The sequence below is a fragment of the Periplaneta americana genome, chromosome 5, assembly GCF_040183065.1.
Source record: "Periplaneta americana isolate PAMFEO1 chromosome 5, P.americana_PAMFEO1_priV1, whole genome shotgun sequence".
In the NCBI taxonomy this organism is placed as follows: Eukaryota; Metazoa; Arthropoda; class Insecta; order Blattodea; family Blattidae; genus Periplaneta; species Periplaneta americana.
In genome coordinates this window covers 4674291-4690713 of record NC_091121.1, presented here as the reverse complement: position 1 = coordinate 4690713, position 16423 = coordinate 4674291, and the positions used below count along the sequence as shown (strand labels likewise).

General features: G+C 36.2%; 1 protein-coding gene across 1 annotated transcript in view; it reads right to left on the bottom strand.

The window, feature by feature from the left end:
• LOC138699420 (myrosinase 1-like) overlaps nucleotides 1–16023 on the bottom strand; it is a 64392-nt gene extending 48369 nt beyond the window's left edge. The window contains exons 1-5 of the mRNA XM_069825281.1: nucleotides 15790–16023; nucleotides 14328–14461; nucleotides 10728–10862; nucleotides 7531–7653; nucleotides 883–1075 (exon numbers count right to left, since the gene is read on the bottom strand). Of these exons, the coding sequence (XP_069681382.1) occupies nucleotides 883–1075; nucleotides 7531–7653; nucleotides 10728–10862; nucleotides 14328–14461; nucleotides 15790–15985 (781 nt within the window). The 5' untranslated portion in view covers nucleotides 15986–16023. The remainder of the gene's footprint in view (nucleotides 1–882; nucleotides 1076–7530; nucleotides 7654–10727; nucleotides 10863–14327; nucleotides 14462–15789) is intronic.
• Nucleotides 16024–16423: the final 400 nt, after the last annotated feature.

Genomic DNA, 16423 nt, shown 5'->3' with positions numbered 1-16423 from the left:
TGCAAGATTAATCCAGTCTCTATCGTCATATCCCACCTCCCTCAAATCCAAATATTATCCTGCCATCCACGTCTCGGTCTGCCCAAAGGTCTTTCTCCCTCCGTAGCTTGCTTGCTTACTTACTTACTGGCTTTTAAGGAACCCAGAGGATCATTGCCGCCCTCACATAAGCCCGCCATTGGTCCCTATCCTGAGCGAGATTAATCCATTCTCTATCATCATATCCCACCTCCCTCAAATCCATTTTAATATTATCTTCCCATCTACGTCTCGGCCTCCCAAAGGCCTTTTTCCCTCCGGCCTCCCAACTAACACTCTATATGCATATCTGGATTCGCCCATACGTGCTACATGCCCTGCCCATCTCAAACGTCTGGATTTAATGTTCCTAATTATGTCAGGTGAAGAATACAATGCATGCAGTTCTGTCTTGTGTAACTTTCTCCATTCTCCTGTAACTTCATCTCTCTTAACTCCAAATATTTTCCTAAGCACCTTATTCTTTTGGTACACAGTCTGTATATGAGTTCTTCTAAACTACTGGTGAACTACGTTAATATGGGCTAGGGTGATCAGTTCCTTTCCCCCTAACTCTGACTAGTAATATAATATACTTTACTAATCAGTCTTGAAATATAAAGCCATTCTATTTCACGGTGCTGTTGGTTAATTTATAAGTAGACCTAAATAATATATTTATAATTCTTATTTTCAAGCACCAATGCCTTTTATCATTTTTATCACTTTCAGATATCGAATTTTGTAAATAAGTTCGTAATCATGTCACTCTACTTGGATATCATTTCTTTATGTCGTTTTAGTGATGGTTAAAAACGCGAACTTTTCATGATAGAATGTCTGACAGTAAGTAAGCTGAATTACCTTGCTGTGTGGCTCTGTATTTCTTGTCGTACAAGTGATAAGCTCGCGCATGGGCCTTCAGCATGTTATGTCCAGCTAAGTACGTCCCCACTCCAGACGCAGAGACGTTCGGTGCGTACCCAGACCCGGTCACGTTCCCTCCGTACCCTTCCAGGGCTTTGGTTGGCTCGTTGATCGTTATCCACCACTGAACCTGCAGAATGTCCATTTCCGTTATCAATCACCGTCTCATATTTTGTGTAATGAGATACTGTAAGCCTGTATGTAGCTATAAGAAAATCTAAAATGTCCACGAATCACACCAAAGGGATCATTATTCCGACGTTTTAAGTTACTGAGTTATATATTTTGGTCCACAATAAATATTTAGGCATAGCCTATATTGCATATTTTGAAAGGACTTCATGGTATTCCTATTGCTAATTGTTTTTATTCATAACCAGGCTTCGAGACTTCGGACCCAATAGAGCAGTTCAGTGGGAAATCCGCATAACGGCGTACTGAGTATAGTGGTAAAGCGTACAGTGGGTGGGGTACTGTAGAATGAATGCCAACAAATACGCAAAGGAAAACGCTCTGGATTTGAAGGTTCTGACAAATAATTTGGTTTTGGTGTCTGAAACTATTACTATTACTCGCGAGACATTGTGGCTCGCAGTGATAGCTGCTTCTAACCTCCGCCAACCCCCACCCTCTCACTCACTGGAGTCAAACCCCGTTCAACAATTAAAATAGTAAAAACCAAATTTAGATCACGACTGACAGACAAATACCTTCGTGATCAACTACGACTGGCAGTAAGTGACATAATTCCTGACTTTGAAACTCTGTCGCAGAGACATTCTGAAGACAGTTAATTTTAGGTTGTGATATTGTTCATTTATTGTTAATTTATTGTTCATTTCTTTCTTCGTTATACGTACTAAACATTAGTTTGTAGTCTTGTACTGTATAATATTATATTTAAGTTCTTGACGTAAGAAAAATGAAAATCAGTTAATAATTCAGACAGTTGCTTCACTTCCCCTTCGGGTGTCCGCCTCCCTCCATAGGTGCTATGCACGTTGCAGGTTACACAGTGGCTCGACGCACGATTACATTTTCGCCACCGCTGGATTAGATAGATGAATTTATTCAGCAATATAATGCATACAGATGCACTACACCATCATAATTTGCCCTTAAATCCAGTGCACGGGTCTTTTGACCGTACGTACTTTACACAAAAGAAGTCCTAGGCCTACTTTGTAGGTTTCACCCTCCCCCACCTTAGCTATGATTAAAACCAGCCAATCTCCATAAAACACAAAGATTAATCTATACTAATAATAAATCTGTAGCCGAAATTTCTCTGGAAATTTTCGATTTTCCAAAAATAATTAATCCTCACATGTATAATTAACCACCCTGAAACCGAAAATCGCTTTTGTTTGTATGTCTGTCTGTCTGTCTGTCTGTATGTTTGTTACCTTTTCACGCGATAATGGCTGAACGAATTTCGATGAAAATTGGAATATAAATTAAGTTCGTTGTAACTTAGATTATAGGCTATATGGCATTCAAAATACATTATTTAAAAGGGGGGTTATAAGGGGGCCTGAATTAAATAAATCGAAATATCTCGCTTATTATTGATTTTTATGAAAAATGTTACATAACAAAAATTTCTTTAAAACTCATTTCCGATAAGTTTTAGTCTTTGAACAATTTTGATAGGACTGATATTTAATGAGATAAATGAATTTTAAAATTAAAATAACTGCCATCTAAGGCCGTGTAATGAAATAAACAAATGACTTCGTCTATAAGGGGCCTTGGTCAACAACAATCGAAAGCTATGAATCATATCCTACAGAAAATATTTCTCTGTTCGTATGAAGCAATATCGGAAGCTAAATTAACCGATTTGTATAATTAATTATTATTTCACCATTGGAAAGTGTAGTTTCTCTGTATGGACATAATGCTATAATGTTATTACAGTAACTTCTGAGTGAATTGAGGACAGGTAAGATTAAAATAGCTTCTTATGCACAGAAAACCTCATAGGCTATTCTGTGTATTCGTTTCCTGTATTTCTTAAAATAATGTTTATCTCAGAGAATTAACGAACAACGAAAGTGTATTGATTTAGTATGCAGTAATAAGACACGAATGTTAGCTTAGCATTTCATTATTTTATAATCCAAATTTTAACTATGCTCAATTGAATCGAGTTAAAATACATAAAATACATATGCATTAAATGCAATGCAAAAAATTTGGGTAATGAACCAAGCAGATTATGTTGCCCTGTTGTAAAATAAAATTTGTTCCTTCTGAGATTCAAGAGCCCTCATAACAAATTGAAAACTTACTTATCGGGGTACATCCATTATCAACACACTTTTTATATAATATAATATAATATAATATAATATAATATAATATAATATAATATAATATAATATAATATAATATAATATAATATAATATAATTTAAGTTATTTGAAGGGTTCAGAACCATAGTGGGCCAAGCGCCATTTACTGATAAAATTAAGTTATTACCATAATTCAATGTAAACATATAACAAGTAAAATAAAGTACTGTACATCGACAGACGCAGCCCTAGTGATCGCGGGTATACCACCATTGTTTTTAACAGCCATGGCTAAAGCTGAAATCTCTAACGTGAAAAGAAATGGGATATTTATAGAACAAGAATCATATCTTGAGGTGGAAAAAAGATCACATTTTCAATTAACTGGTCATCCGAAAGATTTTCACCGTGCATCAAATACATGTACAGATCGACATGAATACAACATCTATACTGACGGCTCTCGGTTGCAAAAGGAGAACGACGTCACCTTGGTGGGCTGTGCTTTTGTTACCTACTACAACACTACTGAAGTCCACTCTGCCACGTTCCGCCTGGCGCCCATGTGCTCCGTGTTCCAAGCAGAACTCTTTGCCATCTTGCAAGCAGTGAAATGGAGCATTACCAACGGGATTGACTCATGTATTCACAGCGACTCTCAATCTGCCTTACAAACCATTGACGATAAATACAACTTGCATTCTATAGCCGTCGAAATTAGATCCCTAATACTTAAATTTGAAGGTCGTATTTGCTTAATGTGGGTGCGCGGCCACACAGGTACTGAAGGAAACGAAAGAGCGGATACATTAGCGAAGCAAGCGGCCTCAACCAACTCAGAATATAAATATTCCACCTGTCCTATTTCGTACATCAAGCAGAAGATCAAGCACACAACTACACTCAAGTGGAATACATACTGGAACTCTAGTGTTAAAGGCTCTGTGACCAAGAAATTATTCTTTCCCAATGTACAAGACAGACTATGTTGCAGTCAGTTCTCAACCGACTTCTTTTACACCCAATTTATGACCGGCCATGGAAAATTCGGTTCCTACTTCGAAAGATTTAGGATCAAAAGTGCAGAAGAATCTCTGTGCATATGCAAAGAGAATCAGACTGTTGAACATTTGATTTTTCACTGTCCAGTGTTCGAAAGGAAAAGACACTTTTTAAGATATCATATCTCGGATTGCAATTTAAATTACTCCACACCCCTTTACCATTTTCTTAGAAAAAAATGTTGTTACAAACAATTCACAGAGTTTATACACCACATCCACGCAAGACTGTAGCTGTTAATTGTATATAAATTAATGATGTTATAAAATCCTAATGCACTATGTAAAACAAGGTGTCTATCTTTGGGACATAATAATAGTAATAACAACAATAACTATGTTTGTATTATAGATTTTACTATTGTTGAGTATTTGATGACAGGTATATAGTTTGTAACCATAAGTAATTTTGTTTTTATTTTTTCTTTACTATCGCAAACCAACTATATAATAGGTATTTTATTTGTAACTACGCCAATTATGTGCATTATCTCATTAATATTGCTTAAAATTATGTATAAGATCACAAATTAATGTAATAATCTTGCAATTTCTCTACACCTTCGATTATAATTTCTAATTTTATTTCATTTTGTTTTAACTGAAAGTAATTATTGCATAACGTATTAGTATTGTTTACTGTCTCTTAATTAGTGTATTTATATTGTAACTATGATTCACACCTACTATTAATTCTTTAAAATTGTGTATTATCACTACATATTGTATTTCACATGTAACAAACTACAACCCTAATATACCAAAGGTAAAATAGGGTTTCAATATTTGGATAACAATAATAATAAAGTACTGTATATACATTAAATGTAAATGATTTCAATGTTCATTGAACTATGGATGCATGTAATAAAAATTAAGAAACATGTTAAAGGAATCGTCATTGCTCCAAGTGAGTGCTCTCTGGACCAAAATGATTCCATTTTAATTATTTAAATATAATTTAAATTAAGCAACATATTAAACGATTTATCCTTCTATCAAACACGAATGTTCCCTGGATCAAATGTCCTATTTTAATTATGTAATTACTTTATATTTATTTCTAACGGGTGCAGCGGAGCGCACGGGTACGGCTAGTATAAAAATAATGCAAACGAAACACATTATCATATAGTATCTTAATATATCATACAAACGGTATAAAAGTGTATAATTCAATAGTTAGCATTATCCCTTCTTTAGTTCGTATCATAAACTTCAACAGCTGATGTTCTGAGTTACTTCTACTACTACTACTACTACTACTACTACTACTACTACTACTACTGCTAGCAGGTCCGTGGCCCATTTTTTTTGACAAATGTCAGGATGAGCCCTAAAAGAAATGGGCCACGGACCTGCATTCATATCCCCATGACCCCTTTACTTTAAATTAATTAATAATTACATCTATCATAAATTCATAAATCAATCGACCTATTAGCTAAAAGCCGAATTGGCTGGTCTCTCATATTGAGACAACTCATCCTGCCTAAGGTATTCCGTGGTTTTCCTAAGGCGTTAAGACAAATGTCGGGATGAGCCCTAAGAGAAATGGGCCACGGACCTGCATTCATATCCCCATGACCCCTTTACTTACTCTAAATTAATTAATAATTACATCTATCATAAATTCATAAATCAATCGACCTATTAGCTAAAAGCCAAATTGGCTGGTCTCTTATATTGAGACAACTCATCCTGCCTAAGGTATTCCGTGGTTTTCCTAAGGCGTTAAGACAAATGTCAGGATGAGCCCTAAAAGAAATGGGCCACGGACCTGCATTCATATCCCCATGACCCCTTTACTTACTCTAAATTAATTAATAATTACATCTATCATAAATTCATAAATCAATCGACCTATTAGCTAAAAGCCGAATTGGCTGGTCTCTTATATTGAGACAACTCATCCTGCCTAAGATATTCCGTGGTTTTCCTAAGGCGTTAAGACAAATTTCGGGATGAGCCCTAAAAGAAATGGGCCACGGACCTGCATTCATATCCCCATGACCCCTTTACTTACTCTAAATTAATTAATAATTACATTTATCATAAATTCATAAATCAATCGACCTATTAGCTAAAAGCCAAATTGGCTGGTCTCTTATATTGAGATAACTCATCCTGCCTAAGGTATTCCGTGGTTTTCCTAAGGCGTTAAGACAAATTTCGGGATGAGCCCTAAAAGAAATGGGCCACGGACCTGCATTCATATCCCCATGACCCCTTTACTTACTCTAAATTAAGTAATAATTACATCTATCATAAATTCATAAATCAATCGACCTATTAGCTAAAAGCCAAATTGGCTGGTCTCTTATATTGAGACAACTCATCCTGCCTAAGGTATTCCGTGGTTTTCCTAAGGCGTTAAGACAAATGTCGGGACGAGCCCTAAGAGAAATGGGCCACGGACCTATATGCCCTTCTCCATAAGTTACCCTTTTTTCTAAACAACTTAATGCCCTGGTTCAGAGTCTATAAAATTATGAAATACATGTGCAACGTCACTCATGTAGTCGCAATGCGAAAGGACAGGGAACCTTTCAATTTGCAGATTCAGAATTCACGGCGTCTCTCCTGGCGGTCTTCACCTCCCTTGTCATCGAACAACAGACGACAGAGTCTTCTCGACTTTTCCTGCACTGCGAAATGACACAGTTCATTTCAATGTGCAGATTTACACCAGCCATCTCCTCCTCGCCCCGTCCCGTGATCACATTGAACACATTTCCGTCCCCCTCGCGTATGTGGTAAGAGGTTACATCCATTTTCGGTTTTCCCCTTCAAAATTTTCTAGAGCTCCTTCATTGGAGCAGCGTAACCCGGAGTGAGACTAGTGGCTTGGAGCTCACATATTTAGTTTCATGCAGCCCCGAACCCTTTGCAAAGACGCGTATGCGTACCTTTTAATTTCTCCTCCCAATTCTCCTCTTTCAATTCAATTCATGTTCTAAGTTGTCTATTCCCCATGAGGTGAAGACGTGCAAGCGAACCCGTATTCCGATTTAGCATCGAGGGTGGTAGATATTTTCTCCGAACATGTTCTGTTTTTTCACATTGGGCTAAAATATGTGTCAAAGAAACCTTTTCTATACAAAATGGACAGATGTGGTCTCGTTCTTCGTTGACAATTTGATTACCCTTCCATACTCACAATCTTAGCCACTCTCTACTGTCTTTACTAAAGAATAGAATGGATGTTATGCACATTGGCAACTTACTCTGTCTCCGTAATGAGAATAAAGGACGTCGGCGTAATCTTCGAAGTAATCCACTACTAACTCATTTGCCCATCCTCCCAGATCTTGCAGGTACTGCGGGAGATCCCAATGGTACATGGTTACCTACACAAAAGTGTCAAATTATTATTATTATTATTATTCACGGAGTGAATTTAATTACTTTGTTGTAGTTAGATTATTATATGTATTACATTGTCATTAATTAAACTGTGAGAGAAGAAATAATAATAATAATAACAATATTAATAATAATAATTTATTTATTTATTTATTTAATCTGGCAGAGCTAAGGCCAGTAGGCCTTCTCTTCCGCCCAGCTAGACTCTAATTCTAATTGAATACAATTGCTTACATAGTTATTATATTAATATCTAGGCCATAAAACAACATGAAAGTAAATAATGAAAGTTGGATAAGTAGTGTTAGTGTGACAATAATAAACATTGGTAAGAAATAGTTATAATAATAATAATAATAATAATAATAATAATAATAATAGTAATAATAGTAATAGTATATTAGGAAAGTTCAGGATAACAGGCAGGGTTTGGAATTGAAAGGGTTACATCAGCTTCTTGTCTATGAAGATGAAGCGAATATGTTAGGAGAAAATACACAAACGATTAGGGAAAACACGGAAATTTTACTTGAAGCAAGTAAAGCGATCGGTTTGGAAGTAAATCCCGAAAAGACAAAGTATATGATTATGTGTCGTGACCAGAATATTGTACGAAATGGAAATACAAAAATTGGAGATTTATCCTTCGAAGAGGTGGAAAAATTCAAATATCTTTGAGCAACAGTAACAAATATAAATGACACTCGGGAGGAAATTAAACGCAGAATAAATATGGGAAATGCGTGTTATTATTCGGTTGAGAAACTCTTATCATCCAGTCTGCTGTCCAAAAATCTGAAAATCAGAATTTATAAAACAATTATATTACCGGTTCTTCTGTATGGTTGTGAAACTTGGACTCTCTCTCTCTGAGAGAGGAACATAGGTTAAGGGTGTTTGAGAATAAGATGCTTAGGAAAATATTTGGGGCTGAGTGGGATGAAGTTACAGGAGAATGGAGAAAGTTACATAACGCAGAACTGCACGCATTGTATTCTTCACCTGACATAATTAGGAACTTAAAATCCAGACGTTTGAGATGGGCAGGGTATGTAGCACGTATGGGCGATTCCAGAAATGCATATATTGTGTTAGTTGGGAGACCGGAGGGAAAAAGACCTTTAGGGAGGTCGAGACGTAGATGGGATGATAATATTAAAAATAGATTTGAGGGAGGTGGGGTATGATGATAGAGACTGGATTAATCTTGCACAGGATAGGGACCGATGGCGGGCTTATGTGAGGGCGGCAATGAACCTTCGGGTTCCTTAAAAGCCATTTGTAAGTAATAATAATAATAATAATAATAATAATAATAATAATGAGATAATTTAGATATTTATCTGTGATATATATAACCATTAAACATTGAGAAACCTGAAACAGCTATTATTGTTAACAAGAATTGTTAGAAAAATATCTCGTTAGGCTATTCTTAAATTGGTTTGATGTCTGACAGTCCCTGACATTACTCGGTAGGGAATTCCAAAGTCGAGGAACAGCCACAGTGAAAGAAGATGAATATGAGGATGTTATGAAGTATGAATTTATCTGGGCAGGTGTTACTAGAAACAAATTGAACACTAGCTTGTGTGTTTGGGAGTTTGCTACTAATAGGGTATTGTTGCCTATATCGCACCAGTCTAGCATTTATAATTTTTATTGAACAATGCAGTTTTTATTTTCTGCATTCCTTTACAGAGATACATTCCCAGAACATTTACCTTTGATATAAGAAAGAATACTTGAATTGGATTTAATATATCTTAATTAAAATGACATTTTCGAAACACATGTCAGTGGTGCCATTTAGGCAAATAGTTTCCTAAATAGCACCTGCGGTTTCTTAAATCGCACCTCTTTATCTGCAGGGAACAGGATGAAGGAAAGCTTTTAATATTGAACATATTGAAGAGTATTTGAATGAATAATGTAATAAATGCAAATTACTAGTTTATTGAAACTAATGAAAGAGAGTAACGCATCTTCAAATGAAATTAAAAAAAAATAGGACGTAAATTACGTTCAGACTGTAAACTGCGTCACCTTTTCTCCACGATTATCTTGAAGCCACCTAAGAACTGCTTCATGATATAGCTGTCTGAAATGGTTTGAAGATGGAAGCATCTAAAGGCTGGGCCTATGAGTATTATGACGAGGAAGCTGAAACAGGAGCATACCATTTTCCCGAGATAATCTAGCTTCTAAATTTTTGGAATGAGTCGTATTGGTGGACATACAGAAGCAGCACTTTTTTCTATGGCAGGTTTGAATGGGAAATGAAATGTTTGACTATTCGACAAATAGTTCACCGTTGATGTAACCTGACTCAGAGCAAACAAATAACGATCCTGGAGGAGCACCAGCTGGTAATGAAGGATGCACTGTTTGACGTTTAAAAATTATCACAGGTGACACAAAATAGCTGGTGCGCTTGTACAACACACACTTGTTGTATTAATACCCTTTTCACTACTTGATATTGTACCCACCTGATGCATTCCTAGTTCAGTTAAAATTTTTGGGGCCTTCTTTTGTACGATTAGAATTGCTACAGTTGCTCATATCGCACCGGTGCGAATTAGGCACCTACAAAGTGGTGCGAATTGAGAAACTACGTCATAAGTTGTTATTTCCTTCATTCTAGTCTATAATCACCACATGTTCGAAAATCCTACTAAGCTAAATGTTCTATAATACCTCTTTCAACGAACAACATCTTAAGATTATGGATTCCTTTGCATACAAATCCGTTATTTAGTTACAAAATGTTAGCTAAATATACATCCACCTGAGCGATTATATTAGATACACTATCACCACGCTGCTGACACAAAGAAGTGGCAGAAATCAAGTGACATGGTGGAAGTTCATATGGTAGATTGTAACAATACCACTAGATGCTACACTACTACAGTAACTTGTTTTAAACTAGTAGTGCCATTTAGGAAGCGATGCGATTTATGCTACTCTACCCTACATCTATGTTTTGGAGGATGCAAGCTTACGAGTTTTCGTTTATTTTTACAAAGAAAGTTATACATGTGAAATATCTTACCATAGATTTTATTCCATACTTCAGGAGCTCATTAATGACATCGTTATAGAATTTGATTCCTTCGTGGTTGAGGCTGCTCATCATTCCATCTGGCATTATGCGAGGCCAGGCGATCGAAAAGCGGAATATATCCACCTGAAACATTAATTAAGCTCATTTTTTTAAGTGCCGGTAACAGGAAATTGTGTTAGTTGTTTTGAGGCCTGCATGCGAAGAATTATAGAGTGTGAGATAAGTAAAAGGAAACGTTTCTGAAGTAAAAATATGTATGCCTATGTACAGGTAATAACTCAAAAATGCAACGCCACGTGAACCGTACAATATAAGGCGTCATTATTATTTATTATTTTTATTAGTTTATTAATTTTATGTTTTAATTTCAAATAATCGGAGACCGTGTGCTTTTAAAATATTCCATGTGAATTTAGGAAGTGTGCCAAGTGCACCAAACGAAAGACCAGAAACACTCCACTGACTAGTGGGAATGCTATACTGGGTGTTCAGTTCAACATGTGTCTTGGCTCGCTGCATGCCGTCATGTGGCTAGCTGATGAGCCTAGAGAATTCAATCTTCCTACACTTCCGCAGCTCAGGTGTATAATCTAAGAGGCAGAGAAGTTGGCTAGCAAGTACGGCGTTCATTCTGAAGAGTACGTGCCGATACGTACGGTAACGCCGGTAGTGGCAGGAATGTGAACTGTTTGGAAATACGTACTGTCGAGATATGGGGAGAGGGTTAAGACGATTACTTACGTATTTGTTGACATTAACTTCGACGGTCAACATGGACACGGAGCATTTGATTTGTGTTGTGGAATGTTACCATACGCAACCGATGATAACAAATACCCTGCGTACGACTTGCCGGCGCAAAACACAGTTCGAAAGAGGTTATGGTAGCACACAGACCGCCATCTGTTGCTACGACGTTCAAGTTATACCGTACACATTCACAAGTTCAGATTGAAGAACGCCTTAAATAATAGGCAACTTCTCTAACATATAAACTGAAACTCGCTTCAAATCGGTGACCCAACAACAGTGATGTCATGACACACTTTGAAATGAACACCCAGTATTTCTCACTTAGATAAGGGATGCAGGACTCATAAATGGATTTCTTCTCCTCATCAACGTGTTGTGCCTGCAGGGCATCCCTCTCAAACCGGATTGTAGGATCAAGAATAACTATTCCCTTAGATAGAGTCCTGTGGGTGGCTAAAATATCATCTCTTCTGTTCGAATCTAAGGATGAAACGCAGTGGATCTCCTCGTATACTTCCCATCCGCGACACTTGAGGACATCACCAATACCAGTCCTGGCCTTATGGTGTCGATTGTTGCACAGCACCTCCGTTTTTTGACAAAATCCCAACACATGACCAAGAGTTTCCGTCTCGTTGCAGCCGGGATAGCAACAATGGGTTGTGTTGAAACTGCTGTCGGGCACAGATCTAACCGCAGATAAATTGCTGGACATTTTAATTGCATTAATGTATTCTGAAATTGATAAATTTGCTTTTGATGACATCCAGGAATTTTCCTTGGGGCACTCAGAATACAGGACAACACCTTTGCCCTTTTGAGGTAATTTACACCATGATTCAAAACTTCTGTTCCGCAAGATCTCCCTCAATTGTCGACCTTTAGTGTTGGGAGCAATAGAAGACTTATTGATGTTCAGTCTACGCAGACTCAGTTGCTGTTCAAGGTGCAGGTTCCTTACAAAGTTAAGATGCATATCATTAATATGGTGAAGACGATTACAGATGTTGTAATGTTGAATGCTGGCCTCCCATTCTCCACAAAGAATTCTCAAACCTGGGACCTTTTTACTTGCGTATAACATTGAATTTGGCGTGTCATCGGGCAGCATCATAATTTCGTTCACAGCTCTTCTAATAATTTTGTCAATATCTCTTAAGAATGTATCAGATAACTGAGGTAATGGAGCACATTGCAGAGGGTAAATCAAACCTGGCCATATATTATATTCGTTTATGGTTTTTAATTTTTGGTCTGATTTTAATAATTTCATATGGACGAGTCCGTCCAAGTCTGAAGATAGGTTTTTGATAGGTCTGAAATAGGTTTTGATAGTCTTGTTTTTATTGAAGAAGATTTTGTCTGTGAAATCTGTTATGAGATATCGGAAACCTTAATTTCTAAATATCGTAAAAGTAAGATATATAGGGACATCATTTTATTTTTATTAACATTTCTAATATTAATTTGGCTATACCTTTGGATTAACGGTTGCTACCCCCTTCCACGACTGGAGTTCGATGATACTGACGTAAAATACAAACAAATCACTTTACTAGGTATAGGAGGGAAGAAAAGTAGTTCATCCATTTACGTAAACTAGGAAATATCGCGATTTTGAGTTCGATAATTTTCATTAGGTTTTTGTTTAATTAAAATACAGTACTGTATTAACAATAAGTGTTTTTACTCACGAATTGAGCTATGCATGTGGACGTATTCATTATGCAGTGTATATTATACTGTCTACAGCACATTAGCGTACAATATAGAGAATGAAGTTAAATTGAAAAATAATAATAATATGGATATTTAAACACATTTTTGAAAATGGTGGCCGTTCATTTCGATACAGGCTTCAGTTCTTTTGTGCATATTATCGCACTATAGACTATTGTACCTAATTCCAATTACCAGTTTCGTTCTTCGTACTAGTAACTCATGTTGAAATAATTCTGTACTACTCTATAAAAGAGTACTTTACGTACTGTAAATTCAATCTTCACTTCTGCCCGATCCGAAGAGATAAAATTACTCAGACATGCTATCTACTTTCCCTCCAAGTGGTTTTGTTGCAGGGTCGTAGAAAGGGGGGAAATCACGTGAAAGTTAATTCCTTAACGATGCCCTTTTATTTAAGTTATTTTAAAATGTTGTATAATATTACGTAGACGTCCAATTCCTAACAGAAATTAATGTTTTCAGAAAAGAGCTAAGACAGCCCAGCCACTAGCATATACAGAGGGTGAGCAGAAGTAGGTGGGGAAACCGAGCTACGACGTAGGCAAACGGACAGTATCTGTGAGAAAATATGATTCAATACTGAAAACTCTTTCGTCTCTAGAAAACGCGAACATATTTCTGGAACGTACTATACTCACTAACTCAGTACTGCTTGACTGCATGTACACGGCCTCGGTTCTGTGTGGAGAACGGTTGGAAGTTTACTAGTAGAAGGGAGTGGGAGTGAAGTACATTAAAAAACTCAGGTACAATAAAAATTGAAGTAAAAATAAAATGATGTCCCTGTATTTGTTAATAAAGCGTTTTTGGGTATAATTTTGTGAATCACCTCTCGAACTCCTCAGCTCTTTACACGACCCCCACTTTAGGAACCATTGTTCTAAAATGGCTTAAAAGTTGTGTACATTGTCGCAAATAGAACATAAATATTTTTCTGGAAAAAAGCGAGTCAGAAGATATTATAGTTCTCAGCAGTATCATCGTTACATAAGGAAATATTCCTTCCATCTGTTATTGAATCCATGGTTTTATATCTTTGCGTTTATACATAAGAGGAACAGATTCACAGTTTTTAATACTTTAAATACTTACACCGAGATCGTGCAGAAGTTTAACATCATCTTTGTACTTGTGGTAGAAATCAGCTGCTATATCTCCGTTCGCAAAGTCCAGGATGCAGTGAGGATATCTGTGGGTAAGTGAATCCCATATGCTCTCACCTTTACCTGTAATGAATCACGTTACTAGGGTAAAGAAACTACTCCATTTTTAATGTCGCGAAGAAGTAAAATTGTACAGGTTTACACATAGTTTCTTATTCTGAAACAATTAGTGCGTGAGAATGTGTGTATACCAACTTAAAAAAGAATGGCGTCTCAACTCCCACTATACAGGGTGATTCACGAGGATTTACCGTCTCTTACGGAGCTTATTTCCGAAGACATTCTGAGCAAAAAATGTCATATAAACATTTGTCCTAATCTGTACTAATAATAAATCTGTAGCCGAAATTTTTCTGGTAATTTTCGATTTTCCAAAAATAATTGGTCCTAACATATATAATTAACCACCCTGAAACCGAAAATCGCTTTTTTGAAATTTTTGTTTGTATGTCTGTCTGTCTATCTGTATGTTTGTTACCTTTTCACGCGATAATGGCTGAACGGATTTCAATGAAAATTGGAATATAAGTTAAGTTCGTTGTAACTTAGATTTTAGGCTATATGGCATTCAAAATACATTATTTAAAAGGGGGTTATAAGGGGGCCTGAATTAAATAAATCGAAATATCTCGCTTATTATTGATTTTTGTGAAAAATGTTAAATAACAAAAGTTTCTTTAAGCGCTATTTACTGAATACGTAGAAAACAAGGGTTACAATTAAGTTGATACCATAATTCAATGGAAACCTATAACAAGTGAAATAAAATATACACATTAAATCTAAATGATGTCAATCTTCATTAAACTATGGTTGCATATAATCACAATTAAGAAACAGGTTAAAGGAATAATTGTCATTGCACCAAATGGGTGTCTCTGGACCAAAATGATCGCATTTTAATTATTTGGATGCAATTTAAATTAAGTAACATATTAAACGATTTATCCTTCTATCAAACACGAATGTTCCCTGGATCAAATGTCCTATTTTAATTATGTAATTACTTTATATTTATTTCTAATTGGTGCAGCGGAGCGCACGGGTACGGCTAGTAAATTAATATTTTCAGAGTTACACTAATTTGAAATTGTTTGTAAGATATCATTATTCTTGAATTTTTAAAGGTAAAAGAATATTAGAGATAAAGAATGGACTATTCAGGAGTATCATTCCCCTGCAAGCTGGTTTTTGTGTTTCACATTTAGTATTGATAACAATTTTTGTATTTGAATTTAATTTTACATTATCTTTCTATGTATGTAGGCCACTTATGAGTTGGATTTTATATCTGATGAATTTGTTAGAAGTCCCTATCATTTTTCTTAACTCGTATGTAAAATTAATTACCGTGGCTATTTTAAAAGAAAGATACGGTTGTATGTGCCTACCTCCCAAATTCCACGCGCCCTCATACTGGTAGGCTGCAGAAGCCGTTCCTATGAGAAAACTTCGAGGAAACGTAAAGTTGTAGAGGCGATTTTCTTCTGTTCTTTCGGCTTCTTGATTGTAAGGAAAGTTCGAAGCAGTTGCTAACATCATCTTTAACAGCAACCCTCCTAACGTAAGGACTGTTGTAATAGACATCTCGTTTTCCTGCTGCAGCCTTTCGCCTATCCCAGATTCCTCTAACTGTGCACCCATCTAGAAAAATAAGCTTATATACAACCTTGTTCGTGTTATACGATTACATGCTGATAATTTATTTTCACTCTCCCAATTTGTTGCGCCTGACTTGAGACGTAGCAAGACTATCAAATACTTTCGCAATGCGTCAATTGAACGTGTACGTTGAAAGAAAAGGGAGCCTAGAAAATGTTATATTGACTTCTAGACATATCATTCAAATTTTTATAATCATTATCGAACGGTGTAGAAGTGAAATAACCTGGAAAAAACGAAGACCATGATTATCGAAAGAAAAATAAGGAAGGTAAACGTGCGAATTCTAAATGAGGCTGTAGAGCAAGTGGACAGCTTCAAATGCTTGGGGTTTACTATAAGCAGTAACATGAGCTGCTGCCG